The 27,775-nt window shown below is 65.3% G+C and overlaps 5 protein-coding genes and 1 non-coding gene across 7 annotated transcripts in view; 2 read left to right on the top strand and 4 right to left on the bottom strand.

Annotated features, from left to right (window-relative positions):
• Window positions 1-350: 350 nt before the first annotated feature.
• On the top strand, window positions 351-6,904 carry TUT1 (terminal uridylyl transferase 1, U6 snRNA-specific). Its single transcript, XM_068998138.1, is given in 13 exon segments — window positions 351-583; window positions 700-890; window positions 1,283-1,483; window positions 1,924-2,038; window positions 2,496-2,695; window positions 2,827-3,282; window positions 3,284-3,310; window positions 3,312-3,346; window positions 3,892-3,997; window positions 4,646-4,769; window positions 4,864-4,956; window positions 5,399-5,583; window positions 5,585-6,904. Coding segments are annotated over 13 exon segments (3,270 nt in total). The 5' UTR covers window positions 351-366.
• A 311-nt stretch (window positions 6,905-7,215) lies between these two features.
• TAF6L (TATA-box binding protein associated factor 6 like) lies at window positions 7,216-12,654 on the bottom strand. Its single transcript, XM_068998080.1, is given in 14 exon segments — window positions 7,216-7,525; window positions 7,527-7,583; window positions 7,585-7,867; window positions 7,869-7,945; window positions 7,948-8,010; window positions 8,115-8,243; window positions 8,661-8,793; window positions 8,885-9,105; window positions 9,667-9,741; window positions 9,822-9,916; window positions 10,374-10,424; window positions 11,149-11,299; window positions 12,127-12,213; window positions 12,473-12,654. Coding segments are annotated over 14 exon segments (1,809 nt in total). The 5' UTR covers window positions 12,620-12,654; the 3' UTR covers window positions 7,216-7,285.
• A 56-nt stretch (window positions 12,655-12,710) lies between these two features.
• WDR74 (WD repeat domain 74) lies at window positions 12,711-18,427 on the top strand. Of its 2 annotated transcripts, XM_068998092.1 has the most exons (11): window positions 12,711-12,830; window positions 13,119-13,225; window positions 13,318-13,439; window positions 13,853-13,916; window positions 14,365-14,514; window positions 16,081-16,182; window positions 16,864-16,967; window positions 17,359-17,414; window positions 17,491-17,633; window positions 18,079-18,135; window positions 18,249-18,427. In XM_068998092.1, the coding sequence occupies exons 1-11, from the start codon at window positions 12,770-12,772 to the stop codon at window positions 18,369-18,371; spliced, it is 1,089 nt and encodes a 362-aa protein (XP_068854193.1). In that variant the 5' UTR covers window positions 12,711-12,769; the 3' UTR covers window positions 18,372-18,427. The 2 variants fall into 2 exon arrangements, with proteins under 2 accessions (XP_068854193.1, XP_068854194.1); XM_068998093.1 differs by lacking the exon at window positions 13,119-13,225 and having other exon boundaries at window positions 12,720-12,830.
• A 1,333-nt stretch (window positions 18,428-19,760) lies between these two features.
• LOC138100437 (U2 spliceosomal RNA) lies at window positions 19,761-19,951 on the bottom strand. The gene has a single exon (XR_011146818.1). It is a non-coding gene; the product is annotated as a U2 spliceosomal RNA (small nuclear RNA).
• Window positions 19,952-20,235: 284 nt separating this feature from the next.
• On the bottom strand, window positions 20,236-21,507 carry TMEM223 (transmembrane protein 223). The gene is made up of 2 exons (XM_068998101.1): window positions 21,208-21,507; window positions 20,236-20,882 (listed from the first exon to the last, which is right to left on the bottom strand). Exons 1-2 carry the CDS (start codon window positions 21,458-21,460, stop codon window positions 20,584-20,586), a joined length of 552 nt encoding a protein of 183 aa, XP_068854202.1. The 5' UTR covers window positions 21,461-21,507; the 3' UTR covers window positions 20,236-20,583.
• Window positions 21,508-21,752: 245 nt separating this feature from the next.
• The window catches only part of NXF1 (nuclear RNA export factor 1), a 20,494-nt gene continuing 14,471 nt past the window's right edge, over window positions 21,753-27,775 (bottom strand). Inside the window, 6 exon segments of the mRNA XM_068998079.1 lie at window positions 21,753-21,858; window positions 21,943-22,003; window positions 23,864-24,046; window positions 26,285-26,357; window positions 27,093-27,135; window positions 27,223-27,338. Coding sequence (XP_068854180.1) covers window positions 21,820-21,858; window positions 21,943-22,003; window positions 23,864-24,046; window positions 26,285-26,357; window positions 27,093-27,135; window positions 27,223-27,338 — 515 coding nt within the window. The 3' untranslated portion in view covers window positions 21,753-21,819.

Here is a 27,775-nt window from a genome sequence, read left to right on the forward strand (position 1 = left end):
GGGGGGGGCTCCGGTGCCCCCTCCCCCGCTGTCCTTTCTCTCCCCCTCCCCCCCCCCAAGCCCCCCCCGCGGGCCCCTTTTGTACGTGGAGCGACGCCCCCGGTTTTGTATCTCGGGCTGTCCCGGTTCTGTAGCGACAGGAAATAAACGCGATGAGTTTTTCTTCAGCGGGACCCAAAAAACGGCGGCGGCGGCGGGGCGGGGGGGAGGAACCCGGGGATACCGGCGGGCACCGGGCGGAACGTTTGTGTCGGGTTGGGGGGAGGAAAAAGCGTGAGGGATGGATCGCGCGTGGGGGAGCGAGAGGCGAACGGACCGCTTCCGGCGGAAGTGGCTGAGGGACGGGCGCGGGAACCGGGAGCCGCCATGGAACCGGGGCCGGCCCCGAGCCCCGAGCCCCGCACCGGCCCCGCCGTGGAGCCGGACCCCGAGCCGGCAACGGGCCCCGGCCACGAGCCGGTGACGGACCCGGTGTCGGTGACGGACCCGGTGTCGGTAACGGATCCGGCAACCGACCCCGACGTGGAGCCGCTTCACCGGGGCGGCTTCCGCTGCCTCCTGTGCCAGATCACCGCGGCCAACCGTGAGTGAGGGCTCCGGGGGGGCTCCGCGACCCAAACGCGCGGCCCGGGGGGGCTCTCCCGGTGCCCGGTGCGGCTCTCCCGGTGCCCATGACCCCCCCCCCGTGTCCCCCCCCAGGCCCGAGCCTGCTCTCGCACCTCGCCGGGAAGCGGCACCGGCGGCTCCGCGAGCTCCGGGCCGAGCGCCGCGCGCAGGAGCTGCGGAGCCTCTTCGTGAGCGGCTTCCCCCGGGGCACGGAGCCCGCGCGGCTGCGGCAGCACTTCCGCGCCTTCGGGGATGTCGCGACAGTCGTGATGGACAAGGAGAAGGTGTGGGGGGGGAGGGGGCGGCGACGTCGGGGTGCGGGGGTGGGGACACACGGGGAGGGAGCTCCGGAGCTCTCCGGGCGCGCGGGGGCCTTTGGGGATGTCGCGATTGTCGCGATAGTCAAGGAGAAAGTGTTGCGGGGGGGTCCCTGTGGGGGGGGATCTGGTGACGTCCCGCAGCTCCTCCCCCCAGGGCCATCAGCTGGTGAGGGGATATCGCGACTGTCGCGATAGTTAAAGGGGGAGATCCTGCGGGGGTGACCTTGTGTGGGGGGGGGGCTCCCTTCACGTCTCCTGCCACCCCTCCCCGGGGCCCTCCCGAGAGGAGGGGATATCGCGACTGTCGCGATAGTTAAAGGGGGGGGGGTTCCGGTGACGCCGAGCTCCCCCCGCAGGGCGCGTTCGCCATCGTGGAGCTGCGGGAGCCCGCGGGGCGGCAGCGGGCGCTGGCCGAGCCCCGGCACCTGCTGGGGGGGCGGCGGCTGCGGGTGCGGCCCCGGGAGCACCGGGCCTTCCCCCGGCCCCCCCCGCGGGACCCCCCCGGCGGCGCCCCGGGACCCCCGGGGCTGCAGCAGGCGCTGGGCCGGGCCCAGGACGTGAGTGGGGGGCTCGGGGAGGGGCGGCCCGCGGTGCTGGGGGGGGGTCGGGGGGGTCCCAAAGCTCTCCCGGGGGTTTGAGGGGGGGTCTGGAGGGGTCCTGGGGGATCAGGGGGGGTCCCAAAGCTCTCCTGGGGGTCTGGAGGGGTCCTGAGGGTTTGGGGGGGGATTTAGGGGGCTCCCAGTTTGCCCAGTTTGTGGCTCCCACAGGTGGAGGCGCAGCTGGCGCGGGGCAGGAGGGGTTCCCAGTGCTCCCAGTTTGCCCAGTTTGGGGCTCCCGCAGGTGGAGGCGCAGCTGGCGCTGGGCAGGGGGGGTTCCCAGTTTGCCCAGTTTGCCCAGTTTGTGGCTCCCACAGGTGGAGGCGCAGCTGGTGCGGGGGCAGGGGGGATTTAGGGGGGTTCCCAGTGCTCCCAGTTCGCCCAGTTTGTGGCTCCCGCAGGTGGAGGCGCAGCTGGCGCTGCTGGTGCGGGCGCTGGAGCTGAGCGCGGCCGAGCGGCGGCTGCGGGCGCTGCTGCTGGCCCTGCTCCGGGAGGCGCTCGGCGAGTTCCTGCCAGGTGGGGACACCGGGGGGGACACCGGGGGTGGGGGGGTCACCCGTGCCAGTGACCGGAGTGTGAGAGCGCTGTGGCACAGGTGTGGCACAGGTGTGGCACGGGGGTGACAGGACGGTGGCACCCGTGACAGTGGCGGGGCTGTGGCAGGCGTGCCCCAGGTGTGCCCCAGCTGTGCCCCAGGTGTGCCCCAGCTGTGCCCCAGGTGTGTGATGTGCCCCAGCTGTGTCCCAGCTGTGTGATGTGCCCCAGCTGTGTGATGTGTCCCAGCTGTGCCCCAGGTGTGTGATGTGCCCCAGCTGTGTCCCAGCTGTGCCCCAGCTGTGTGATGTGCCCCAGGTGTGTGATGTGCCCCAGCTGTGTGATGTGCCCCAGCTGTGCCCCAGCTGTGTGATGTGCCCCAGCTGTGCCCCAGCTGTGCCCCAGCCCTGTCCCAGCCCTGTCCCCCGTGTCCCCCCAGGCTGCTCCCTTGTCCCCTACGGCTCCTCCGTCAACGGCTTCGACGTCCACGGCTGCGACCTCGACCTGCACCTGGAGCTGGGGGGCCGGGACCCCCCCCCCGGAGGGGACGCCGGGTGGGGATGGGGACCCCCAGGGCCAGGGGACCCCGGGTGGGGACGGGGACGCCCCTCCCAACGGGTCCCTTTTGGGGTCCAACGGGTCCCTGATGGGGGATGAGGAGCCCCCTCCCAACGGGTCCTTTTTGGGGTCCCATTTGGGGTCTGGAGGGTCCCTTATTGGGGACAGGGACCCCTCCCTCGAGGAGTCCCTTTTGAGGTCTGAGGGTTCCCTTTTGGGGTCTGGGGGGTCCCATTTGGGGTCTGAAGGGTCCCTTTTGGGGGACAGGGACCCATCCCTCGAGGGGTCCCCTTTTGGGGGAGGAGGACCTCTGTTCCAGGGGCTCCGAGGGGTCCTTTTTGGGGGACAAAGGGTCCCTTTTGGGGTCCGAGGGATCCCATTTGGGGTCTGAGGGGTCCCTTTTTGGGTCTGAGGGGTCCCTTTTTGGATCCGAGGGGTCCCTTTTAGGGGATGAGGCCGCCCCTCCCACGGGGTCCCTGTCGGGCTCCGAGGGGTCCCTGTCGGGCTCTGAGGGGTCCCTGTCGGGGGCTGAGTCCCCCCACCCCGAGGGGTCCCTTTTGGGGCGCGGGGCCCCCCCCCGAGCAGGTGCTGGCGCTGGTGGGGGGCGGTGCTGCGCCGGCTGCGTGCCGGGGGTCCGGGGGGTCCGCGCCGTGCCCAGCGCTCGGCACCCCCGTGGTCAAGTTCAGCCACAAACCAGTCCGGGCTGGCCGGGGACGTGTGCCTGGACAACCGGTACGGGCACTGGGAGGGACTGGGAGGGGGCTGGGGGCACTGGGAGGGACTGGGAGGGGGCTGGGAGGGGGCTGGGGGCACTGGGAAGAACTGGGAGGGCACTGGGGACATGGGGGGTGGGCTGGGGGGAAACTGGGGAGCACTGGGAGGGGGACTGGGGAAACTGGGAGGGCGCTGGAAGAGCACTGGGGGGCTCCTTCCCTCTTGTGTGCCTTTTCCATTTTGGTTTTTGTCTTCCTCCCTTTTTCTCCTTTCCCCTTTTTTTTTCTCCTTTTCCCTCCTTTCCCCCCCCTTTTCTCTCCTCTTTTTTTTCCTTTTCCCTTCCCTTCCCTTCCCTTCCCTTCCCTTCCCTTCCCTTCCCTTCCCTTCCCTTCCCTTCCCTCTCCTTCCCTTCCCTTCCCTTCCCTTCCCTTCCTTCCCCTCCCCCTCCTCCCCTCCCCTCCCCTCCCCTCCCCTCCCCTTCCCTTCCCTCTTTTCCCCCTCCCCTTCCCCCCCATTTTTCCCGTTTTCCCTGTTTTTCCCCCCAATCCGCGCTGCCCCCCCAGCCTGGCTCTGTTCAACACGCGCTTCCTGCGCCTCTGCGCCGACGCCGACCCGCGGGTGCGGCCCCTGGGCTACGCCGTGCGCCTCTGGGCGGGGGGGCAGCGCCTGGCAGGTGAGGGGGGGGCCGGGACCCCTCCCCAAAATGGCCCGGGACCCTCCAGAAGGGGCTGGGACCCCCCCCGCCCCCACCCCGGTACCCCTCTTGGGCTGAGCTCCCGACCCGGAGCCAGCGCCTGGCAGGTGAAGGGGGACGGGACCACCCCAAAAAGGATTTGGGGACCCCCCTGAGGGGCTGAGACCCTCCCAAAAGGGGCTGGGAGCGCCCCCCCCGAGGGGTTTGGACCTCCCCCCCGACGGGCTGAGACCCCCCCAAAAGGGGCTGGGGACCCCCTCCTGGGACAGCCCCCACCCCATGATTCCCACCAGGAAACTCCTCCGGGCAGCGAGGGGAGGTCGGGGACAGGTGAGGGGGGATAGACCCCCCCCAAAAAGGGGCTGGGGACCCCCCAAAAAGGGGCTGCGACCCCCCCAAAGGAGTCTGGAGACCCCTGAAACGTCCCTGGGACCCCCCGGGCATTGCCCAACACCCCCCGACCCCTTGATTGCCACCGGGAAACTCCCCCCGACACCGAGGGGGGGTCTGGGCTAATTCAGGGAGGTTTGGGCTAATTCAGGGGGGTCTGGGCCAATTGAGGGGGGGGGTCGCGGCTCCTTGGGGACCCCCCCTTCACGACCCCCACGCCGTTGTTCCCGCAGGGAACCGGGCCGGGGGCGGGCCCCCTCCTCACCAACTACGCGCTGACGCTGCTCGTGGTGCTGTTCCTGCAGAGCCGCAGCCCCCCCGTGCTGCCCTCGGTGCGGCGCCTCCGCGCCCTGGCAGGTGCCGAGACCCCTCCCCAGCATTTCCGGGGGTCCCCCCGCCCCATTTCGGGGGTCTCTGACCCCCCCCTCCTCCCGCCCCGTGTCCGTTGCAGGGCCCCGGGACTGCGCCCGGGTCGGGGGCTGGGATTGCAGCTTCCCCCGGGACGCGGCCACGCTGGAGCCCAGCGGGAACACCCAGAGCGCCGGTGAGGGGGTCCTGCGGCTGGGGGGGGTCCCTAAATCTGGGAGGGGTCCCAAAATGCCTCGGGAGGGGCGGTCAAATCCCAGTGGGGGGTCCCCAGATCTGGGAGGTTCAAATCCCGCTGGGGGAAGGTCTCTAAATCCTTCTGGGGGAGTCCTCAAATCGGGGGGGGGGGGGTCCCTAAATCCCTCTGGGGGGCTCAAATCCCACGGGGTGGGGGGGGGCTGAGTGGTTTTGGGGGTGTCTGGGTGTTTTTGGGAGGCTGGTTGTTTTTAGAGGTGGTTTTTGGGGTGTTTCTGGGTGGTTTTTGGGGTGTTTCTGGGTGATTTTGGGAGTGGTTTTTGGGGTGTTTCTGGGTGGTTTTTGGGGCGTTTCTGGGTGTTTTGGGGCGTTTCTGGGTGTCTCCGGGGGTCTCTGACCTCCCCCCTGTCCCCTCCCCCCCCCAGCCTCCCTCTTGGCCGAATTCTTCTCCTATTTCGGGACTCTGGATCTGGGGGCGCTCCTCCTGTCCCCCCTGGAGGGCCGAGCTCTGCCGCGCCCCCCGCCCGAGACCCTCGGGGGGCTCCGCCCGGGCCCCCTGACCCTGCAGGACCCCTTCGAGCTGAGCCACAACGTGGCCGCCAACGTCACCCCCGCGCACGGTGTCGCGATTCGTGCGCTGCTGTCGCGACGCCGCCCGGCTCTGTCGCGGCCCCGAGTTCCTGCAGAAGTCGCGCAGGGGCCGCCCCTGGGGCGTGATGCGGCTGCTGCTGCCCGGGAATCCCAGCGGGAATCCCGGGGGGAAATTCCTCATCCCGGTCCCGCTGCGACCCCCGGGGGAGCCCGGGGGGGTCCCGCACCGCGAGGCGTGCGCGGCCGTGGGGTTCGTGCTCACGGAGGTGCTGGGCTGCGGCTGCGAGCCCGAGGGCGACCCGGGGGTCCCGGGGACGCCGGGGGCTGAGGGGAAGCCGCTCCTGGATCCCGCGGAGCCACCCCCGGGATCCAGGTGCCACCCGGAGGAGGTGACGGGAGATTCCCGGGGGGAGTTTGGGGTCCCGGGGACACCGGAGGAGGAGGAGGAGGAGGAAGCGCCCATGGACACGGAGCGGCCACCGGCGGCACCCAAAGGCCACGCGGAGGGGACAGGGACGGGGCATTCCCAGCGGGAATTCGGTGTCGCGGAGGACGAGGGGACGGCGGGGCCGGGCTCGAAGCGTCCCCTCCCCGAGGGGGTCCCGAACGGGGCCGGGGTCCCGGCCCCAAAACGCCCCCGGCTCCCCGCGGGCCCGTCCCGCTGGAGCTGCTCCGTGTGGCACCGCGTGTGGCGGGGCCGCCGCCGCCTCCGCCGCCGCCTCCGCGGCCGGGGGGGCACCAGGGGGCAGCGCGGGGCTCAAGGGCTTGGGGGTCCCGATGGTCCGGGGGGGGCTCAGGGGCCCGGAGGGGCTCCGGGTCTTGGGGACCTCGGAGGTCCCGAGGGGGTTCAGGATCCTCGGGGGGATCAGGATCCCGGGGGGGTTCAGGGTCTTGGGGGTTCCGGGAATCCCGGGGGGGATCAAGGTCCTGGGGACGTTCAGGATCCCGGGGGTCCCGGGGGGGTTCAGGATTTCGGGGCTGTTCAGGGTCCCGGGGGTCCCGGGGGGGTTCAGGGTCCCGGGCTGTCCCCCCTGGCGCTGGAGCGGGCGGTGACCGAGGCCATCGTCCGAGGGGACACCGGGGACCCCCCCGGGACCCCCCCCGGGGCCCCCCTGGAGCCGCTGCTGCGCTTCCAGCTCAGCGCCCGCCCGGGGGGGTCGCGCCGGGACCCCCAATTGCTGCTGCGGCTCCGGCCCGAGCGCGACCCCCCCTCGCCGCTTTTCCAGGAGTTTTTCCACTTCTTGCGGAGTTTTCTGCCGGAGATGGTGCGGCAGCGCCTGGGGGTGGGGGGCTCGGGACCCCCGGGCGGCGATTTTGTACTTCCTGAGGTTTTCCAGTAAAATCCGTTCTGAGCGTGGCCTGGGGGGGTCCTCAGGGGAGGGGGGCGCGATGTAAAAATGACCCTTTTAGTGACCACTGAGCGCCATTCCCTGACCGCCGGGCTGATTCACTGGCCACTCCACACCCTTGGCTGGCCACCGGCTGCCGTTTATTGGCCGCCTGACCCCCTTCACTGACCGCTCCGCACCCTTTCCTGGCCGCCAGCCACCCTTCATCCACCACTGGCCCCTTTTTAGTGACCGCCGCATCATTCCACTGACCCCTCCCTGCCCACCCCCGCCCTCTTCACTGGCCACGCCACACACCCCTCCACTGGCCCCTTGGCGCCGTGCAGTGCCCACAGCACCTTCGCTGTGCCCGCTGGCCGCCGCTCGCCGCGCTCAGAGCAGCAGCAGCAGCGAGTACTCGCTGCGGGGCCAGCGGCGCGGGGCCCGCGCGGTGCGGCCGATCATGGGCAGGCGCTGCGCGTAGCGGGAGCCGAGCGCGGCCCCGGGCGGCTGCGGGAAGCTCGTCTGGAACCTCCGCCCGGGGCAGCGCCGCCCGGTCTGGCGCCCCGCGATCACGAAGCTGAAGCGGGGCGGCCCCCGCGGGGCAAAGCGGCACTTCTGGAACACCTCGCGGGGCCCCGGGCCGGTGCCCCGGAGGGGCTCGGGGGGTGCCGCGGGGCCGGGGCGGGGGGTCCCGCGGTCCGGTGCAGGGCGGGGCGCTCCGGCCGCGGGGGTTCCTCGTCCCTCGGGCTCACCGTGGCGTTGGTCAGTTGGGGCATTTTGCGGGCGGCTCCTTCGGCCGGGGGCTCTTTGCGGGCGCCCTCGGCCGCGCCCGGGGGGCTCGGGGGGTCGGCGGGGGCGCCGGTGCCGAAGCGAGCGGCCAGGCTGTCCCCGAAGAAGTCGTAGAGCTCGCGGTACATGTCCCGCAGCGACGGCGACAGCGCCGAGGACGGGGCGGGGGGGCCGCCCCCGCCGCCCCCCCGGTAACAACGGGCGGCCCAAGCCCAGCTCGGGGGGGGGGTCCTGGCCGGGGGGGGCTGTGCCGGGGGGACCCCCTCGGGACCCCCCGCTCCCGGCGCTTGCTGAGCTTTGGCCTTCAGCAGCCGCTCCACGGCCACCTGGGGGGACACGGGGGGGGGGGGAGGGGGTCAGAGGGAGGGGGGAGTGGGAAGCAGTGAGGGACCCCCTCCCCCCACCCCAAAATGCCCCCCCCAGCCCTCACCAGGATGGCGCCGTAGACTTTGTGGCCGTCGGCCTTGACCTGAGCGTTGGACACGGAGTAATCGTCCAGCACGGCCTGGAGGTTCGGCCAGTACGTGGGGAGGTGGGGGTACAGCACCCGCTCCACCGCCTGCGGGACACGGGGGGGGGGTCACGGGCCGGGACCCCCCTCATGGCACCCCGAAATCCCCCATGGATCTCAAACCCCCTCAGGGACCCCCCCCAAGGAACACCCGAACCTCGCACAGATCCTCGGAACCTCCTGTGGGTCCTTCAAAAGCCCCCATGGAACCCCCAAACCTGGTGGGACCTCCCCATGGACCCCCTAAGCCCCCCCCAGGACACCCCAACACCCCCAGGGACCCCCAGACCTTCCCCAGGACCCCTCTCAGACCCTGCTGGGCATCTTCAGGACTCCCCCCAGACCCTCCAAACCTCCCCAGGATCCCCCTAAACCCCCAAGCTTCTCCCCCAGACCCTCAAAACTTCCTGTGGCCTCCCCCAAACCCCCTCGGGACCCCCCCAGACCCCCTCGGGCCCCCCTGACCTTCCATCCCAGCGCGTGCAGCCCCACCACGGCCCCGTAGTGGGAGCAGAGCGGCCGCACGGGATCCGCCAGGACCTTCTGCAGCGAGAGCAGGATCTGCTGGTACAAACCCCTGACCAGCTCCCCGTGGCTCCTGCGGGCACAGGCGGGCGCCGAGACCCCGGTGAGACCCCCGGGGTGCCCCCCAGGACCCCCCCGGCCCCCTCCGGGAGCCCCCTCCCCACCAGAAGATGCGGCCGAGCAGCATTGCGGCGTAGTCGCGCAGCGTCCAGTGGTCGTTGAGGGGGTTGATGGAGGCGGCCAGCGGCTCCAGGACGCAGTAGAGGACGCTGCCCATGAGGCTGCAGACGTAGGAGCCCAGGCACAGGAAGGGGTTCTGGATCAGGCTCCGTGCCAGGTGCAGCAGCCGGCTCAGCTGCTCCAGGTCGTGGCTCACGGATTTCACCTGGAACGGGGTGGGGGGGATTTTGGGGTGGGGGGAAGGGTTGGATGGAGACTCGGGAGGGGCTGGAGACCCTCGGGATTCCTCCCTCCCCTCTCTCAGGGAGGAACCCCCAGCCCGGGATGACCTGGAGACCCTCAGGAGCCTCTGGGCACCCCCAGGCCCTTCGCACTGGAGCGAGGAAGGGCCTGGGCAGAGACCCCCGGGAGGGGCTGGAGACCCTGGGGACCCCCCCGGGGAGGAGCCCCCACCCCCGCACCCCCGGAGTCCCTCAGGAGCCGCTGCCTGGAGCTCCCCAAACTCACCCCAAACCCCCCCAAGGACCTCTGGAGACCCCCAAACTTACCCAAAACCACCTGGGGATCCCCAAACTCACCCCAGACCCCTCCAGGACCTCCCAACCCTCCCCCCCCGCACACCCACTAGGACCCCCCAGGACCGCCCAAACTCACCCCGGACCCCCTGGGATCCCCAAATCTGCCCCCAGACCCCTTCAGGACCCCCCAAGCCTCACTCCAGACCCCCTGGAGACCCCCAGGACCCCCTGGGGACCCCCAAACTCACCCCACTGACCACGTAGACGAAGTAGGGCAGCAGCGCCGCGATCTTGGGGTTGCTCTGGAGGTCCTGCAGAGCCACCTGGGGGGACACGGGGGGGTCAGCCCGGCTCGGGGCGAGGGGGAGCAGCCCCCCAGGGGGGTCCCCAGCCCCCCACCCACCTTCATGAGCTGGGGGTCGTCGCCCAGCACGGCGCGGGTCACGTGCTGGTAGTACTTGAGGAGGTCATCGGTCAGCGAGGACACGGCGCTGGGCACTGCAAGGGGGGGGGACCCCCAAAAAAACAGCCTTTGGTGGGGGCGGGGGGGGCTGGGGGCTCCTGGAAGGTCCTGGAGGTCTTGGGGAGTCCCAGGCTGGGTCCCAAGGGGGTCCTGGCAGTGTCTGGGGAGGGGTCCAAGGGAATCCTCAGGGGTCCTGGAGGGTTCCAGGGGTCTGGGAAATTTTGGGGGGGCCCTGGAGGTCTTGGGGGGGGGTCCCAGTGGGGTCCTGGCAGTGCCTGGGGAGGGATCCATGGGAATTCCGAGGGGGTCCTGGAGGTTTTGGGTAGGTCCCAAGGGGGTCCTGGGGGTGTTTGGGGAAGGGTCCAGGGGAATCCTGGGGGGGCCCTGAAGGTCCTGGGGATCCCGGGGGGGTCGGGAGGGGTCCTGGGGGTCAGAGGGGGGGTCCTGAGGGTCTGGGGGGGCCCCTGGGGGTGTGGGGGGGTCGTTCCTGACCTGCTCCCTGCGGCTCCAGGTTCCCTTTGCCATCCAGGTAGGACACGTGCACTGCGGGACAGCGCGGCCTGAGACCCCCGCCCCGACTGGGGGGTCCCGGGGGGGGGGGGGGTTTGGGGGGTCCCAAGAGGGTATTTTGGGGTCCCACAGATTTGGTGGTCCTGGGGGGGATTTGGGGGGTCCCAGGGGGATAATTTGGGGTCCCAGGGGTGTCATTTGGGGGTCCCAAGGTGGCATATTTTGGGGTCCTGGGGCAGATTTGGGGGTCCCAGGAGAATATTTTGAAGTCCTACAGAAAATTTAGAGAACCTGGAGAGGTATTTTGGGGGTCCTGGGTGGAATTTTGGGGTCCCAAAGGGGATTTGGGTATTCTGGAGCGGATTTGGGGGTCTTGGGGAAGATTTGGGGCTCCCAAGGGGTAATTTGGGGCTCCCAGGGGGTTATTTGGGTCCGGGGGGGAGTTTTGGGGTCCCAGAGGGGTTTTGGGGTCCCAGAGGGGTTTGGGGGTCCCAGAGGGGTTTTGGGGTGCCGAGGGGTTATTTGGGGGTCCGGGGGGGGTTATTTGGGGGTCCGGGGGGTTATTTGGGGTCCCGGCGGGGTTATTTGGGGGTCCGGGGGGTTTTGGGGTCCCGGGGGGGTTATTTGGGGGTCCCGGGGGGTTTTGGGGTGCCGGGGGGTTATTTGGGGTCCCGGGGGGGTTATTTGGGGGTCCAGGGGGTTATTTGGGGGTCCCGGGGGGGTTATTTGGGGTCCCGGGGGGGTTTTGGGGTGCCACCTCTGACGGCGGTCTCGGCGCAGCCCTTGGGGATGTTGGTGGCCAGCGCCAGCTCCACCAGGTTCACCTCGCGGTCCTCGGGGAAGAACAAATCCCCCTCGCGCAGCGGCCGGAACGGCAGCGAGTCCTGGGAGCCGAAACCGCACACGGCCTGGGGGCCAGCACGGGGCCAGGGGGGCCAGCACGGGGCCAGGGGGGCCAGCACGGGGCCAGGGGGGCCAGCAGAGAGGTCAGGGGGGCCAGCAGAGAGGACAGAGGGACAGAGCAGAGAGAAGGGACAGAGGGACATTAAGGGCATCACCGGGGGCATCACCGGGGGCAGCCCCAGCCCGGCACCTCCCGTCCCTCCCCGGCCTCCGGGAACCCCCGGGGACAGCGAGGGGCTGAGCGGGCACAGCCGCGGTGCCACCAGTGCCCGCACCAGCGGCCTCCCAGTGCCCCCAGTGTCCTCCCAGTGCCACCAGTGTCCTCCCAGTGCCACCAGTGCCGGCACCAGCGGCCTCCCAGTGCCCCCAGTGTCCTCCCAGTGCCACCAGTGCCCGCACCAACTGCCTCCCAGTGCCCCCAGTGTCCTCCCAGTGCCACCAGTGCCGGCACCAGCGGCCTCCCAGTGCCCCCAGTGTCCTCCCAGTGCCACCAGTGCCCGCACCAGCGGCCTCCCAGTGCCCCCAGTGTCCTCCCAGTGCCACCAGTGCCCGCACCAGCGGCCTCCCAGTGCCCCCAGTGTCCTCCCAGTGCCACCAGTGCCCGCACCAGCGGCCTCCCAGTGCCCCCAGTGTCCTCCCAGTGCCACCAGTGCCCGCACCAGCGGCCTCCCAGTGCCCCCAGTGTCCTCCCAGTGCCACCAGTGCCCGCACCAGCGGCCTCCCAGTGCCCCCAGTGTCCTCCCAGTGCCACCAGTGTCCTCCCAGTGCCCCCAGTCCCTCCCAGTGTCCTTCCAGTCCCTCCCAGTCCCTCCCAGTTCCCCCAGTGCCTCACCTCGACGTTGCTCCAGCGCAGGGCTCGGTTGAAATCCTCCACGGTGAGGCGGCGCCGCCGGGTGTGCTTGAGGAACTGGGAGCTGTTCTGGGAACGGCACCGGCACCGGGAATGGGACCGGGATCGTCACCAGCACTGAGATCGGGCTCGGTACCGGCCCCAGCGCTACGGAACCCGGCCCGGGACGGCACCGGGATTGTTACCGGGCCCGCTGACCGGCGCTGGGGCCCCGAGTGCCCCCGACACCCCCCGGTCCCCGCGGGTCCCCCCGGTACCTGCTCGGCCTCCCGCAGCCGGTACCGCCGGTACCCCCGGCAGCGCCGTTTCCCCCCGCTCCCGCCGGTACCTGCGTGGCCTCCCGCAGCCGGTAGCACACGTCCTCCGCCAGCAGCGCGGCCACATCGTCGCTGAGCTCGACGCCGGCGCTCTCGGCCATGAGCCGCACCGAGTCCCGGGGCAGCTCCACGAAGCGCCGCTCCTCCCGCTCCGCCATGGCGGCCGCGGCCACGCCCACGAGGGGCGGGCTTATGCAAATGAGCCGCCCGGCGCGGGGGCCGACGGGAGCCGGCCCGGAACGTTTCTGCCCGGAACGGTCCCGCCGCGCTCGCGGTTTCCGCCCCGGGACGGACCGGAGCGGGGCAAGATGGCGGCGCCCGCGCGCTTGTGCCACGTGTGGGTGGGGGCCGAGACCGGAGCCCTCAAAGGTGGGGAGGGGGCTGGGGGGTCCCCGGCGGGGTCCTGGGGGTCCGGGAGGGGCCCTTGGGGGGGCCCCGAGGGAGTTCCGGGCGTCCGGGAGGGGCCCCGGGAGAGGCCCCGGGAGATGCCGGGGGTGCCTGGGAGAGGCCTGGGGGGGGGCTCGGGAGGTCTCGGGGGTGCTGGGAAGTTTTGGGAAGGGCCCGAGAGGGTGCCGGGGGTTGGGGAGGTTTTGGGGGGGTCTCGGAGGGGCTCCTGCGGTGCCCGAGCCCCCCCGAGCTCCCCCCTCGCCCCCCCAGGGGTGAACCTGCAGCGCAAAGAGGCCACGAACCACGTGGGGGGGTCGGGGCTGAGCCGGGCCCGGGGGGTCTCGGCCCTGTGCTGGGGGGACCCCGCCGAGACCGAGGTGAGTCGGGGGTCGGGGGGGATCCGGGGGGGTCGGGGGGGGCCTGGGGGTGTCCAGAGCCCGCACTCAACCCCCCCGTGCCCCCCCCCCAGGTGCTCGTGGGGTCCCTGGATCGCTCCGTGAGCGTCTTCAGCACCGAGAAGGGGAAATTCACGGGGTCGCGGCTGTGCCCGGGGGGGGACGGGGCCTTCTGCGGGCTGGGGGTGCTCGGCAGGTACCGGGGGGGGGTCCTGAGGGGGGCTGGGGGGGTCCTGGGGGGTCCGGAGGGCGGCTGTGGGTACAGGAGGGTCTGGGGGTGGTTCCTGGGAGGGGTTTGAGGGGGTCTGGGGGGGTCCTAAGGGGGTTTGGGGGGTCATGAGGGGTTCTGGGGGGCCCTGGGGGTTCTGGGGGGGGGGGGTCCTGAGGGGGTCTGGGGGGCCCTGGGGGTTCTGGGGAGGTCCTGGGGGGGTTTTGGGGGATTCCAGGGGTCTCTGAAGGGCCCTTGGGGGGTGGTCTCAGCGCCTGGGGGGGTTCTGAGGGGCTGGGGGTGTCCGGGAGGGGCTGTGGGGGGTGGGGGATGGGTCGGTGGTGCTCAGGGGGGGCCGGGGGGTCCCCAAACCCCCCCTGAGCCCCCCGAAATTCGCTCAGCTCCATCGTCACCGCCGTGGAGTCGGGGCTGGTTCGGGTCTGGGGGGAAGACGAGGCTGAGGAGGTGAGCGGGGGGGGCTGGGGGGGATTTTGGGGTCCCCCGGGACCCTTCCCCAGTTCCAGCCTCTGTTGGGAGCCGCGGGCGGGGCCAAGGCCACGAATTTGGGGGGGTTTGGGGGGGGCTGTGTCTGGTTCTGGGGCTTGGTGGGATTTTGGGGTGACCCCTCCCCAAATTCCAGCTGTTCCAGGGGCTGCGGGGGGGCCGGATGGGCCAGAACGGGGGGATTGGGGGTGGTTTGGGGGATTTGGAGGGGTTGTGGGGGATTTTGGGGTGGTTTGGGGGATTTGGGGTTGGTTTGGGGGGATTTGGGGTTGGTTTGGGGGGATTTGGGGTTGGTTTGGGGGGATTTTTGGGGTGGTTTGGGGGAATTTGGGGGTGGTTTGAGGTGGGCTCTGAGCAGGGCAGGGTTTGGGGCTCTCGGGGCTTTGGGGTGACCCCTCCCCCATTGCAGCCCCTGCAGGAGCTGCGGGCGGGGCCGGGGCTGTGCCGGATGCGCCAGGACCCGGCACGGCCGCAGCTGCTGGGCACGGCGGGCAGGGAGAACGGGCTCAAGGTGTGGGACCTGCAGCGGCCTGGGGAGCCCCTGTTCCGGGCCAAGAACGTGAGTGGGAGCCCGAAACCCCCTAAAGCACCCTGAAACCCCCCTAAAGCACCCCAAAACTCCCCTGAAACCCCCCTAAAGCACCCCAAAACTCCCCTGAAACATCCCGAAACCGCCCTGAAACACCCCTGAAACCCCCCTGAAACACCCCAGAACTCCCCTGAAACACCCCTGAAACCCCCCTAAAGCACCCCAAAACTCCCCTGAAACACCCCAAAACCCCCCTGAAACACCCCTGAAACCCCCCTGAAACCCCCCTGAAACACCCCAAAACCCCCCTGAAACACCCCAATACCCCCCTAAAGCACCCTGAAACCTCTGTAAAACACCCCAAAACCCCCTAAAACACTTCAAAGCCCTCCTAAAATACCCTGAAATGCCCCCAAAACATCCCAAAACCTCCCTAAAATACCGCAAGGCCCCCCTGAATCATCTCAAAGCCTCCCTAAAGCACCCCAAAACTTCTTTACAACACCCCAAAACCTCCCTAAAACACCTCAAATACCCCTAAAACACCCCAAAACCTCCCTAAAATACTCTAAGCCCCCCTGAATCGCCCCAAGGCCCCCCTAAAACACCCCAAAACTTCTGTACAGCACCCCAAAACGTCCCTAAAACACCTCAAATACCCCTGAGACACCCCAAAACCTCCCTGAAGCACTCCAAAACCTCCCTAAAATACCCCGAAACCCCCCTAAAACACCCCAGAACCCCCTGGATCACCCCAAAGCCCCCTGAATGACCCCGAAATCCCTCTAAAACACCCCAAACCCCCTTGAATGACCCCAAAGCCCCCTGAATGACCCCAAAGCCCCTGTTCCAGGCCAGGAATTTGAGTGGGACCCCGAAAAACGTCAACTCCCCCCCAAAATACCCCGAATTTCCTTTGTGTGCCAAGACCCTGGGCAGGCCCCCCAAAAACCGCCCCAAAGCTGCCCTAAAATCTCCCGAATCGCCCCAAAACCCCTCCTGAGCCCCCACTGGGGGGGGGGGGGGGCTTTGAGTGGGAGCCCAAAAATGTTTTTGAGCCCCTCCCCCACCACCCCCAGGAGCGTCCTGGGACTCCCCCGGTGACCCCAAATGTCCCCAAATGACCCCAAATGTCCCCAAATGTCCCTGAATGACCCCAGTGACCCCAAATGTCCCTGAGTGACCCCAAATGTCCCTGAATGTCCCCGAAGGTCCCCAAACATATGTGAGTGACCCTAAACATCCCCAAATGTCCCTGAATGTCCCCAAATGTCCCTGAGTGACCCCAAATGTCCCCAAATGTCCCCGAAGCTCCCCAAACGTCTGTGAGTGACCCTAAATGTCCGCAAATGTCCCTGAGTGATCCCAAATATCCTCAAATAACCCCAAATGTTCCTGAACGTCCCCAGTGACCCCAAATATCCCTAAGTGACCCCAAATGTCCCTGAATGTCCCTGAAGGTCCCCAAACGTCCCTGAATGTCCCCAGTGATGCCAAATGTCCCCAAACGTCCCTGAGTGACCCCAAATGTCCCTGAGTGACCCCAAATGTCCCCAAACGTCCCTGAGTGACCCCAAGCGTCCCCGCTGTGCCCAGGTGAGGAACGATTGGCTGGATCTGCGTGTGCCCGTCTGGGACCGGGACCTGCAGTTCCTGCCGGGCTCCCAGCGCGTCGTCACCTGCACGGGGCACGGCCAGGTGGGCTCACGGGGGGTCACTGGGGGGGGCACTGGGGGGCACTGGGGGGCACTGGGTCACCTGGGGTCAGGGGGGGGTCACTGGGGTTACCTGGAGTCAGCTGGGGTCAGCTGGGGTCACTGGGGTTACTGGGGGGGTCACTGGGAGGCACTGGGTCACCTGGGGTCAGGGGGGGTCACTGGGAGGGTTACTGGGGTCACCTGGGGTCTCTTGGGGCCACCTGGGGTCACCGGGGGGGTCACTGGAGTCACCTGGGGGGGTCACAGGGGTCACCTGGAGTCATCTGGGGTTACCTGGGGTCACTTGAGTCACCTGAGGGGTCACCTGGGGTCTTTTGGGGTCACCTCGGGTCACCTGGGGGGGGTCACTGGTGTCACCTGGGGTCTCTTGGGGTCACCTGGGGGGTTATTGGGGTCACCTGGAATCACGGGGGGGTCACAGGGGGGGTCACTGGAGTCAGCTGGGGGGGTCACCTAGAATCATGTGGGGTTACTTGGGGTCACTTGAGTCACCTGGGGGGTCACCTGGGGTCTCTTGGGGTCACCTGGGGTCACCTGGGGGGTCCCTGGGGTCACCGGGGGGGTCACGTGCAGCCCCCAGCCCCAGGTGAGGACCCCATGGGGGGGTCCCGGGGGGGGCGGTGGCCCCGCGGTGCCCTCAGGCGGCCCCTCCCCCGCCCAGGTGCGGCTCTACGACCCCGCCACGCCCCAGCGGCGCCCGGTGCTGGACACGACCTTCGGGGAGGGGGGGCCGCTGACGGCGCTGGCGCTGCCCCCCGGGGACACGTCAGTGCTGGGGGGCTCCGGGGGGGGCTTCGGGGGTCCTGGGGGGGACTGGAGGGGATTTGGGGGCTCTCGGGGGCATCTGGGGAGGAGTGGGGGGGGTCTTGGAGGTCATTGGGGGGATTTTTGGGGTCCTGGGGAGGTTTTGGGGGGTCCTGGGGGCATCTGGGGGAGGGTTTGGGGGGGTTCTGGAGGGTTTTGGGGGATTTTTGGGGTCCTGGGCGGGTGTTGGGGGATCCTGGGGGGGGTCTGGGGGTCCTGGGGAGGCTTTTGGGGGTCCTGGGGGGTTCTGGGAGGGCACAAAATGCCCCGGGGTGAATTTGGGGGTCCCCAGGGGGGTCCCGCTGCCCCCCCCCAGCCCCATTTCACCCTCCCCCCCTCCCCCCCCCCCCAGCTCGGTGGTCGTGGGCAGCGCCCGGGGGGACGTGGCCGTCATCGACCTGCGCAAAGGTGAGGGGGGTCTGGGGGGTCCCGGGGGGGGTCTCTGTGCCCCCCCCGCCCCCCCTGACCCCCCCGTGCCCCCCAGGGCGGGTGCTGCGGGCGCTGAAGGGGCTGGCGGGGGGGGTCCGGGGGCTGCAGTGCCACCCCCGGCTGCCCCTCGTGGCCTCCTGCGGCCTCGACCGGAGCCTGAGGCTGCACCGGCTGCGGGACGGGCGCCTCAGCCACAAGGTGGGGACACCGGGACCCCCCCGGGACCCCCCCGGGACCCCCCAAAGCTCCTGGGACCCCTCGGGACCCCCCCCCCCCCACCTCTTCAATGCCCTGCGGCTGCAGCGTGACGGGGAAAGGGGGGGATGGGACCCCAAAGCCCCCCCCGGGAGCTCCCCAAACAGTTGGGATCCCCTAAAACCCCCCTGGGACCACCCCCCGAACCGCCCCAGTCACTCTGAGACCACCCCCAGACCCTTGAGACCCCCCGAGAGCCCCCCCAAATCCCCTGGGAGCCCCTCCCCAAGCTCTGAAATCACCCCAAAATCCCCCCCATGGCTCCTCCCCATCCCCCTCAAACCCCCCCCAGGACCTCCCCAAACTCCTGAGATTTATCCCAAAACCCCCAGACCCCAAAAAAGCCCCAAGACCCCCCCCAAAAAAACCCCTGGGACCCTCCCCCCAGGTGTACCTGAAGTCGCGCCTCACCTGCCTCCTGCTGAACACACACCTGGACTGGGAGGTGAGACCCCGCCCCGGGGGGGCCTTGGGGGGCTGGGGGTGCCCCCCACCCCCGTAACCCCCCCCTTTTCCCTCCCCCCACCCCCGTAACCCCCCCTCTTTTCCCTCCCCCAGGCTCAGGAGGAGCCCCCTCCCCAAAAAGAGGTGAAGGATGAGGAGGGGGACGAGCTGTGGGACGCCCTGGAGCCCGTCCCCACCCCCAGGAAGGGCAAGAAACGGAAAATCTCGGGGGTCTGAGGGGTCCCGGGACCCCCCAAACCCCCCCTCCCACCCCCCTCGTTGTATATAATGTCCAAAATGTGGTAAAGAAATGGAATTTTGAGGTTTTTGCCGATAAAAGGGGATTTTTGTGGGAATTTGGCTCAGGGGGGTGCTGGGATGAGTGGGGAAGGAATTGGGGGGAGGGGCTAATGACCCCCACCCCAAGCGCGGCCCCTTTAAATCCGTGAGCTCCGCCCCTCGCTGGGTTTAGCCCCGCCCATCGCGCTTCGGCTCTTTCCGTAAGCGCTCGGCGCTCTGGCCCCGCCCCCGCTTTCGTCCGCCAATCTCTGAGCTCGCCGCCGCTCGGGGATGTTCGGCACCGCTTCGGCTCTCCCCACACTCGGGTATTTCCGGCAGCGCTCGGCTCTTTCCGCCGGCCCCATAGAGAACCATTGTCCCGCTAACCCCTCTCATTACCGCCGCCCTAATCAACACTAATTAAGCTCCTCTTTTTAATGAGCGCTCATTAACCACCCCGCCAGCGGCTCAGCGACTCGTGTTAACCCCCCAAAGCCGCTTTCACCCCTAAATCCCTTGAAATTCCCCTTGAAAACAGGCGCAGAATCGGGGTGTTGGGGGGGTTCATTAATTAATTAACACCCCGATAATTAGCGGCCCCCCGGAATCGCCCCCCAGAACGCGGAAGTGGGGAATTGGGGGAGGGGGCTCTGCCCCAGCATGGCGTCATTGGCGGGGGGGGGGTTGAGAGGATTCGGGGACATTTTGAGGGGGAGCCTGGGGCTGCTTTAGGGGGGTACAGAAGCGTGGCCGCTGTCGCGATAGAGCCGCGATATTTACCAATTATCGATGATTTCGGTCTCTTTCTGACTTACGAAAAGTCCCCGGGGAGGGGCAGCGCTCCCGGAGGCGCCGCAACAGCGGGAGGATGCGCGGGGCGGGGAGAGCGAGCACCGGGGTGGGGACAGCGAGGGCCTCCAGCGGGGCTGATATCGCGATAAAGCCACGATCAATACTCATTCATTGCGATTTGGGAATCGATCTTTGAGCAGTTGAGATCCCCGTGAGGGGTGCAGCGCTCCCGGAGGCGCCGCAACAGCGGGAGGATGCGCGGAGCGGGGACAGCGAGCACAGGGGCGGTGACAGCGAGGGCCCCCAGCGGGGCTGATATCGCGATAGAAGCACGATAATAAGTCCCGATTTGGGATCTATCTTTGACCATTGGATGTCCCCGTGACGGGTGCAGCGCTCCCGGAGGCGCCGCAATCCCGGGACGATGCGCGGAGCGGGCACAGCGAGCACCGCGGCGGGCACAGCGAGGGCCCCCAGCGGGGCTGATATCGCGATAGAAGCACGATCGATCCATCCCCATCTCAGCTCTGTCTTTGACCACGAGATGTCCCCGGGGCGGGGTGCACCGTTCCCGGAGGCACTGCAATACCGGGACGATGCGCGGAGCGGAGGGAGCAAGCTCCGGGTCCAACTCCCGAGCCCAAAAATCCGTTTAATATGAAGTCCTCTCATCGAGGACGTATCAGATATTAAACTGATAAGAACAGATACTACACTTGATCTTAGCCAAAAGGCCGAGAAGCGATACCCGCCCCCCGCCCCACGCGCGCTCCCGGCCCCGCACGCCCCGCCCGCACCTCCCGGTTCCCCCCGCGCCGCCCTCGCCGCCTCCCGGCGCCGCTCGCGGGCTCCTTCCCCAGCGCATCCCGCAGCCCCGGCCCGGCCCCGCTCGCTCCGAGCGCGCCGGACCCCGAACCGCCCCGGGAACGGCGCTCCCGTGATGCCTTTCGCCGTTCGGTTCCCGTGCCTCATTTGCATGACCCCGCCCCTATAACCCCGCCCACCGTTTTCTCCTAACCACGCCCATCGCTTTCCAGCGTCTCAACGCGATTGGCCGAGCGCGCGCCTTTATTTGCATTGGCCCCGCCTCTTTCCAGGCTCATTAGCATAACCCGCTCCGGCGGGGGGGGGGGCGGGGCAGCCGCGGGGTCCCCCCCATTCCCCGCCTCCAAACAGAGCCCGGGGGGTCCCCAGGCCATGGGGGGGACAAACAGTGACCACCCCACTGTCCCCCCAGATCCCGGGGGGTCCCACACTTTATTAAGGGTGACCGTGACCCCCCCCCGCTGTCTCCACCGCGGTGTTTTCCTCCCGGTCCGTCCGTGCGGTCACCGCCGGTCACCGCCGCGCTGCCGCCGTCCCCGACCCCCGGCCCGCCCTAGAACTTGCGGAAGGCGCCCACGGTGACATCGAAGAGCCGGGGGTCGCTGAGCTGCCCCCGCTTGTCCAGCAGGAAGAAGAAGGGGCGGCCCTTGACCTTGATGGGGATGGCGGCGGCCACCTCGGCGCGGTGCGCCCGGCCGGACACGTGGCGGAGCGGCACCGTGAGGCTCCGGCCGCGGCCCAGCCCCAGCGGCCCGTGGGTGCCGATGGTCACGGCGGTGCCGCCCCGCAGCAGCGTCACCCGGCGCACCGAGCGCAGCGGCAGCAGGCAGCCGGCGGCCACGGTCAGCGAGCCTGGGGGAGGAGGAGGAGGAGGCGGCGGCGGCTCAGGGCGGGACGGGAACGGGGCCGGACCGGGGCCAGCGCGGGGCCGCGCTCGGTGCCAGCCCCGCTCCCCGCCCCTGAGCCCGGTCCCGCTGCCCCGCCCCCGGTGCGAGCGCCGGTGTCCTTCCCGTGCCCCTGGTGTGACTCCGGTGTCAGCGCGGCCCCGCCGCCCTGAGCCCGCTCCGGCTCCGGTCCCGGTTCCAGCCCGGTTCCACCCCGGTCCCGCCCCCGCCGCGCTGAGCTCCTCCCGAGCCCAGCCCTGCTCCCCGGCGGTGAGGCAGCACGGTGACGGTACCGACGGTGAGGCAGGACGCCGTGAACCCAAAGCGCCACTTGTTGTCGCGGGGTCGCAGCGGGTCATCGGGGCCGGGCACGGGGCCGGGCACGGGACGCAGCGCCGTGAAGGCAAAGTGCGCCAGGTAGGCCCAGAAGAAGCCCTGCCCCGCGCAGAAGAGCCCCACGAAGCGGAAGAAGCGGCTGCGGTCGTGCTCGAACAGAACCACGTCCCGGGACACCGCCGCGGCCTCCAGCGCCGCCCGCGCCGCCATGACGGCAGCGCCGCCGGTACTTCCGGGGCACGCCGCGCACCAGCCAATCAGCGCCGCCTCGCCTCCCGCCGCAGCCAATCAGCGCTCACGTAGCGGCTCAGCCAATCCACTGCGGCTCCACTCTCGCCTCACCCAATCAGCGCTCGGTTCCGCGTCGCCCCAGCCGCCATGTTTACTCTGGGAACGGCCCCGCCCCCTTAAAGGCGCCGCGCCCCCTTTAAAGGCCCCGCCCCCCCTTAAAGGCGCCGCGCCCCGCAAGCGCCGCTTGAAACAATCGATGATTTATTTACAAAACTCGGGATCGATCGGGGGGGGGATCGAACGCGGGAGGGGCGCGGGGGGGCGGGGATCGGCAGCGCTCACTTGAGAAACGCAACCTCCGGAATCTTCCCTTCCAGCTGCAACGAGAGGGGGGAGGGGCGGGTGAGGGAGGGGACCCCAAAACTGGGGGGAAAAAGGGGCAAAAGGAGCGAAAAGCGCACCTTGAGCTGGGTGAAAACCTGCCCGGCCTGGCCGTAGTCCCAGTCGTTGTCCTGGAGGCACCTGCGGGAACAGCACGGGCGCGGCTTGGGGGCGTTTTGGGGCGTTTTGGGGGTTTTTGGGTTTTTGGGGGATTTTTGAGGGGTTTTTGAGGGATTTTTGAGGGATTTTTGGGGGATTTTTGAGGGGTTTTTGAGGGATTTTTGAGGGATTTTTGGGGGATTTTTGAGGGATTTTTGGGGGATTTTTGAGGGATTTTTGGGGGATTTTTGAGGGATTTTTGAGGGATTTTTGAGGGATTTTTGAGGGATTTTTGGGGGATTTTTGAGGGATTTTTGAGGGATTTTTGGGGGATTTTTGAGGGATTTTTGGGGGATTTTTGAGGCGTTTTTTGGGTTTTTTTGAGGGTTTTTTTGAGGGATTTTTGGGGTTTTTTTTTATGAGGGGTTTTTTGAGGGGTTTTTGGGGGATTTTTAGTGGATTTTTGAGGGGTTTTTTGGGGTTTTTGGGGGTTTTTTTGAGGGATTTTTAGTGGATTTTTGAGGGGTTTTGTTTTTTTGAGGGGTTTTTGAGGGATTTTTAGTGGATTTTTTGGGGGATTTTTGAAGGGTTTTTGAGGGATTTTTGATGGATTTTGGGGGGTTTGGGGTTTTTTTGAGGGATTTTGGGGGATTTTTAGTGGATTTTTGAGGGTTTTTTTGGGGTTTTTTGAGGGAATTTTTTGAGGGACTTTTGGGGGATTTTTAGTGGATTTTTGAGGGTTTTTTTAGTTTTTTTTTTGAGGGACTTTGGGGGATTTTTAATGGATTTTTGAGGGTTTTTTTGGGGTTTTTTTGAGGGATTTTGGGGGGGTTTTAGTGGATTTTTGAGGAGTTTTTGAAGGGGTTTTCAAAGAGGTTTTTGGTTTTTCTCAGGGTGATTTTTTGGGGGTTTTTGAGGGTTTTTTTGGGGGATATTTTTGGGGGTTTTTTGGTTTTTTTGGGGGGGGGTTTGGAGGGCTTTTTTGGGGATTTTTAGTGGATTTTCGGGGGATTTTGAAAGAAAATTTTGAGGGTTTTTTGGGCGATTTTTGTGTTTTTAAAGGGATTTTCAGGGGGGAAATCTTTCCAGGATTTTGTGGGGTTTTTTTCAGGGTGATTTTTTGGGGTGATTTTCAGGGTTTTTTGGGGGCATTTTAGGGACCACTTTCAGGGGGTTTTTTGAGGGATTTTTGGGGCAATTTTTGTCTTTTTTACCGGGATTTTCACTGGGGATTTTCAGGTTTTTGTGGGGTTTTTTTTCAGGGTGATTTTTGACGTTCTTTGGGGACATTTTAGGGGCCACTTTCAGGGGCTTTTGAGCGATTTTCGGGGCAATTTTTTTCTTTTTTACCGGGATTTTCATAGGGGATTTTCACGTTTTTATGGGGTTTTTTTTCAGGTTGATTTCGGGTGATTTTCAGGCTTTTTTGGGGACATTTTAGGGGCCGCTTTCAGGGGGTTTTGAGCTTTTTTTGTGGTTTTTACCGGGATTTTCATAGGGGATTTTCACATTTTTGTGGGGTTTTGTTCCAGGTTTATTTTCGGGGTGATTTTTGAGGGCTTTTTGGGGCAATTTTTGTTTTTTTTCAGGGTGACTTTCAGGGTGACTTTCAGGTTTTTAGGGGCATTTTAGGGACCACTTTCAGGGGCTTTTGAGGGATTTTTGGGGCAATTTTTGTCTTTTTTACCGGGATTTTCATAGGGGATTTTCACATTTTTGTGGGGTTTTTTTCAGGGTGATTTTCAGGGTGATTTTCAGGGTTTTTTGTGGGCACTTTCAGGGGGTTTTGAAGGATTTTTGTGGTTTTTACCGGGATTTTCACCGGGGATTTTCACATTTTTTATGGGTTTTTTTTGTTCCAGGTTGATTTTCGGGGTGATTCTCGGGGTTTTTGGGACTCACTTCTGGGACCACTCGAGGTTCATGCCCGACTGCATGGCGAAGGCCGCCAGCATCTCCTGCTGCTCGGCCGTCAGGGTGGGCACGGGGCTGGAGGAGGGCGTGGGCGCGGGCACGGCGAAGGCTTTGCGCAGCTCCTCGGGGCTGGCGCCGCGCACGAAGAGCTCGTCGTTCACGATGCACAGCCTGGGCATTTAGGGGGGAAAAATGGGGTTTAGGGGGAGAAATGGGGGTTTGGGGGGGAGAAATGGGATTTAGGGGGGAGAAATGGGGGTTTGGGGGGGAGAAATGGGGGTTTGGGGGGAGAAATGGCATTTAGGGGGGAAAAATGGGGTTTGGGGGGGAGAAATGGGGGTTTGGGGGGAGAAATGGGGGGTTGGGGGGGGGAATGGGGGTTTGGGGGGAAAATGGGGTTTGGGGGGGAGAAATGGGGGTTTGGGGGGGGGAATGGGGGTTTGGGGGGAAAAATGGGGTTTGGGGGGGAGAAATGGGGGTTTGGGGGGAGAAATGGGGGTTTGGGGGGGGGAATGGGGGTTTAGGGGGGAGAAATGGGGGTTTGGGGGGGGAGAAATGGGGGTTTAGGGGGGAGAAATGGGGGTTTGGGGGGGAGAAATGGGGGTTTGGGGGGGAGAAATGGGGGTTTGGGGGGGGAGAAATGGGGGTTTGGGGGGGAGAAATGGGGGTTTGGGGGGAAAATGGGTTTAGGGGGGGAAAATGGGGGTTTGGGGGGGAGAAATGGGGGTTTGGGGGGAAAAATGGGGGTTTGGGGGGGGAGAAAATGGGGGTTTGGGGGGGAGAAATGGGGGTTTGGGGGGAAAAATGGGGGTTTGGGGGGGAGAAATGGGATTTAGGGGGGAGAAATGGGGGTTTGGGGGGGGAGAAATGGGGGTTTGGGGGGGAGAAATGGGGGTTTGGGGGGGAAAATGGGGGTTTGGGGGGAGAAATGGGGGTTGGGGGGGAAAATGGGGTTTGGGGGGGAGAAATGGGATTTAGGGGGGAAAATGGGGGTTTGGGGGGAGAAATGGGGGTTTGGGGGGAAAATGGGATTTAGGGGGGAGAAATGGGGGTTTGGGGGGGGAGAAATGGGGGTTTAGGGGGAGAAATGGGGGTTTGGGGGGAGAATGGGGGTTTGGGGGGGAGAAATGGGGGTTTGGGGGGGAAAATGGGGTTTAGGGGGAGAAATGGGGGTTTGGGGGGAGAAATGGGGGTTTGGGGGGGAGAAATGGGATTTAGGGGGGAGAAATGGGGGTTTGGGGGGAAAAATGGGGTTTGGGGGGGAGAAATGGGGGTTTGGGGGGGAGAAATGGGATTTAGGGGGGAAAAATGGGGGTTTGGGGGGAGAAATGGATTTAGGGGGGAGAAATGGGGGTTTGGGGGGAGAAATGGGGGTTTGGGGGGGGAGAAATGGGGGTTTGGGGGGAGAAATGGGGGTTTGGGGGGAAAAATGGGGGTTTGGGGGGAGAATGGGGGTTTGGGGGGGAGAAATGGGGTTTAGGGGGGGAGAATGGGGGTTTGGGGGGAGAAATGGGATTTAGGGGGGAGAAATGGGGGTTTGGGGGGGAGAAATGGGGGTTTGGGGGGGGGAATGGGGGTTTGGGGGGGAGAATGGGGGTTTGGGGGGAAAATGGGGGTTTGGGGGGGAGAAATGGGGGTTTGGGGGGAAAATGGGGGTTTGGGGGGGAGAATGGGATTTAGGGGGGATGATGGGGGTTGGGGGGAGAATGGGATTTAGGGGGGATGAATGGGGGTTTGGGGGGAGAAATGGGGGGTTTGGGGGAGAATGGGGTGTAGGGGGGAGAATTGGGGGTTTGGGGGGAGAAATGGGATTTAGGGGGGAAGAATGGGGTTTAGGGGGGAGAAATGGGATTTAGGGGGGGAGAATGGGGGTTTGGGGGGAGAATGGGTTTTAGGGGGGTGATGGGGGTTTGGGGGGGGGAATGGGATTTAGGGGGTTGAATGGGGGTTTGGGGGGGAGAAATGGGGGTTTGGGGGGGGAGAATGGGGGTTTGGGGGGGAGAAATGGGGGTTTGGGGGGGAGAAATGGGATTTAGGGGGGAAATTGGGATTTAGGGAGGAAAATGGGTTTTGGGGGGAAAGAATGGGGTTTAGGGGGGAGAAATGGGATTTAGGGGGGGAGAAATGGGGGTTTGGGGGGAGAAATGGGATTTAGGGGGGAGAATGGGTTTAGGGGGGGGAAAATGGGGTTTAGGGGGGGGAAATGGGATTTAGGGGGGGAAAAATGGGGGTTTGGGGGGAGAAATGGGGGTTTGGGGGGAAAAAGGAGATTTAGGGGGATAAATGGGGGTTTGGGGGGGAAATATTGGGGGTTTGAGGGGAAAGAAGAGGGTTTGGGGGGGAAGAAGAGGGTTTTGGGGTAAGAAGAGGGTTTTGGGGCCGGGGCCGGGGCAGGGGGGAGGGGCTCACCCGCTGTTCCCGGCCGGCACCGCGATGAACATCCGGGAAAAGGCGCGAACGGAATCCCGGGATTTCCCGTCCACTGCGGGGAAATGGGGAGAAAAAGGAGAAAATAAGGAAAAAAGGGGGAAATGGCAGAAAAATGGGGGGAAAATGGGGGGAAAAAGGAGAAAAAAAAGGAGAAACAAAAGAGAAAAAAAGGAGGAAAGAAGGAGAAAAATGGAGAAAAAAATGGAGAAAAAATGGGGAAAATATGGGGAAAAAGAGGGGAAAAAAAGGGGGAAAAATGGGGGAAAAGGAGAAAAAAAGGAAAAAAAAAGGAAAAAAGGAAAAAAAAAGAAAAAAGGAGAAAAAAAGGAGAAAACAAAGGAGGAAGAAAAGGAGAAAAAAATGGGGTGAAAGGGAAAGGAAAAAGGGGGAAAAGAGAAAAAAGAAAAGAAAAAGAAAGGAAAAAAGGAGAGGAAAAAAAGGAAAAACGGGGAAAAGGGGAAAAAAGGAGAAAAAAATGGGGGAAAAATAAAAAAAGGAGAAAAAAAGGGAAAAAAAGGGGGAATAAAAACGGGGGAAAAAAGGAGAAAAAAAGGAGAAAAAAAGGAGAAAAAAAGGAGAAAAAAAGGAGAAAAAAAGGAGAAAAAAAGGAGAAAAAAAGGAGAAAAATAGGGAAAAAATGGGGAAAAATAGGGAAAAAATGGGAAAAAATGGGGGAAAAAAGAGGAAAAAAAAAGAAAAAAAGGAAAAAACAGGGGAAAAGAGGAAAAAAAAAAGAGAAAATAAAGCAAAAAAGGAGGAAAAAAGGAGAAGGCAGCTGGGAACTCACCCTCCTTGAAGATGCCGTGCACGGTGAAGCAGAGCAGCGTGTTCTGCAATACAGGGGGGGTCAGGGCGGGTTTTTGGGGGGGATCCCCGGTTTTTGGGGGCTCCCGGGGCCGGGCCAGGCCCCCCCTCACCGTCTGGGCGCAGATGTCCACCACGAAGGAGTTGACGTCGTGCTGGGTCTTGGGCAGCTCGTTCAGAAACGCCACCACGTTGAGCCGCGTGTGCTTGAGCAGCTTGAACCGCATGGCTGGGGGTGGGAGAGGGTCAGAGAGCCCCCAAAAACCCCCAAAATCCACCCCAAAACATCCCCCAAAACGTCCCAAAATCCACCCCAAAACATCCCCCAAAACGTCCCCAAAAATGTCCCAAAATCCCCATGGCTGGGGGTGGGAGAGGGTCAGAGAGCCCCAAAAACCCCCAAAATCCACCCCAAAACAAGACCAAAATCCACCCCAAAACGTCCCCAAAAACGTCCCAAAATCCACCCCAAAACGTCCCCAAAAATGTCCCAAAATCCACCCCAAAACATCCCTAAAACGTCCCCACAAATGTCCCAAAATCCACCCAAAACGTCCCCAAAAACGTCCCCAAAAATGTCCCAAAAATGTTCCAAAATCCCCATGGCTGGGGGTGGGGGAAGGGTCAGAGAGGCTCAAAAAAACCCCAAAATCCACCCCAAAACAT

The sequence above is a fragment of the Aphelocoma coerulescens genome, chromosome 31 (assembly GCF_041296385.1).
Source record: "Aphelocoma coerulescens isolate FSJ_1873_10779 chromosome 31, UR_Acoe_1.0, whole genome shotgun sequence".
NCBI lineage: Eukaryota > Metazoa > Chordata > Aves > Passeriformes > Corvidae > Aphelocoma > Aphelocoma coerulescens.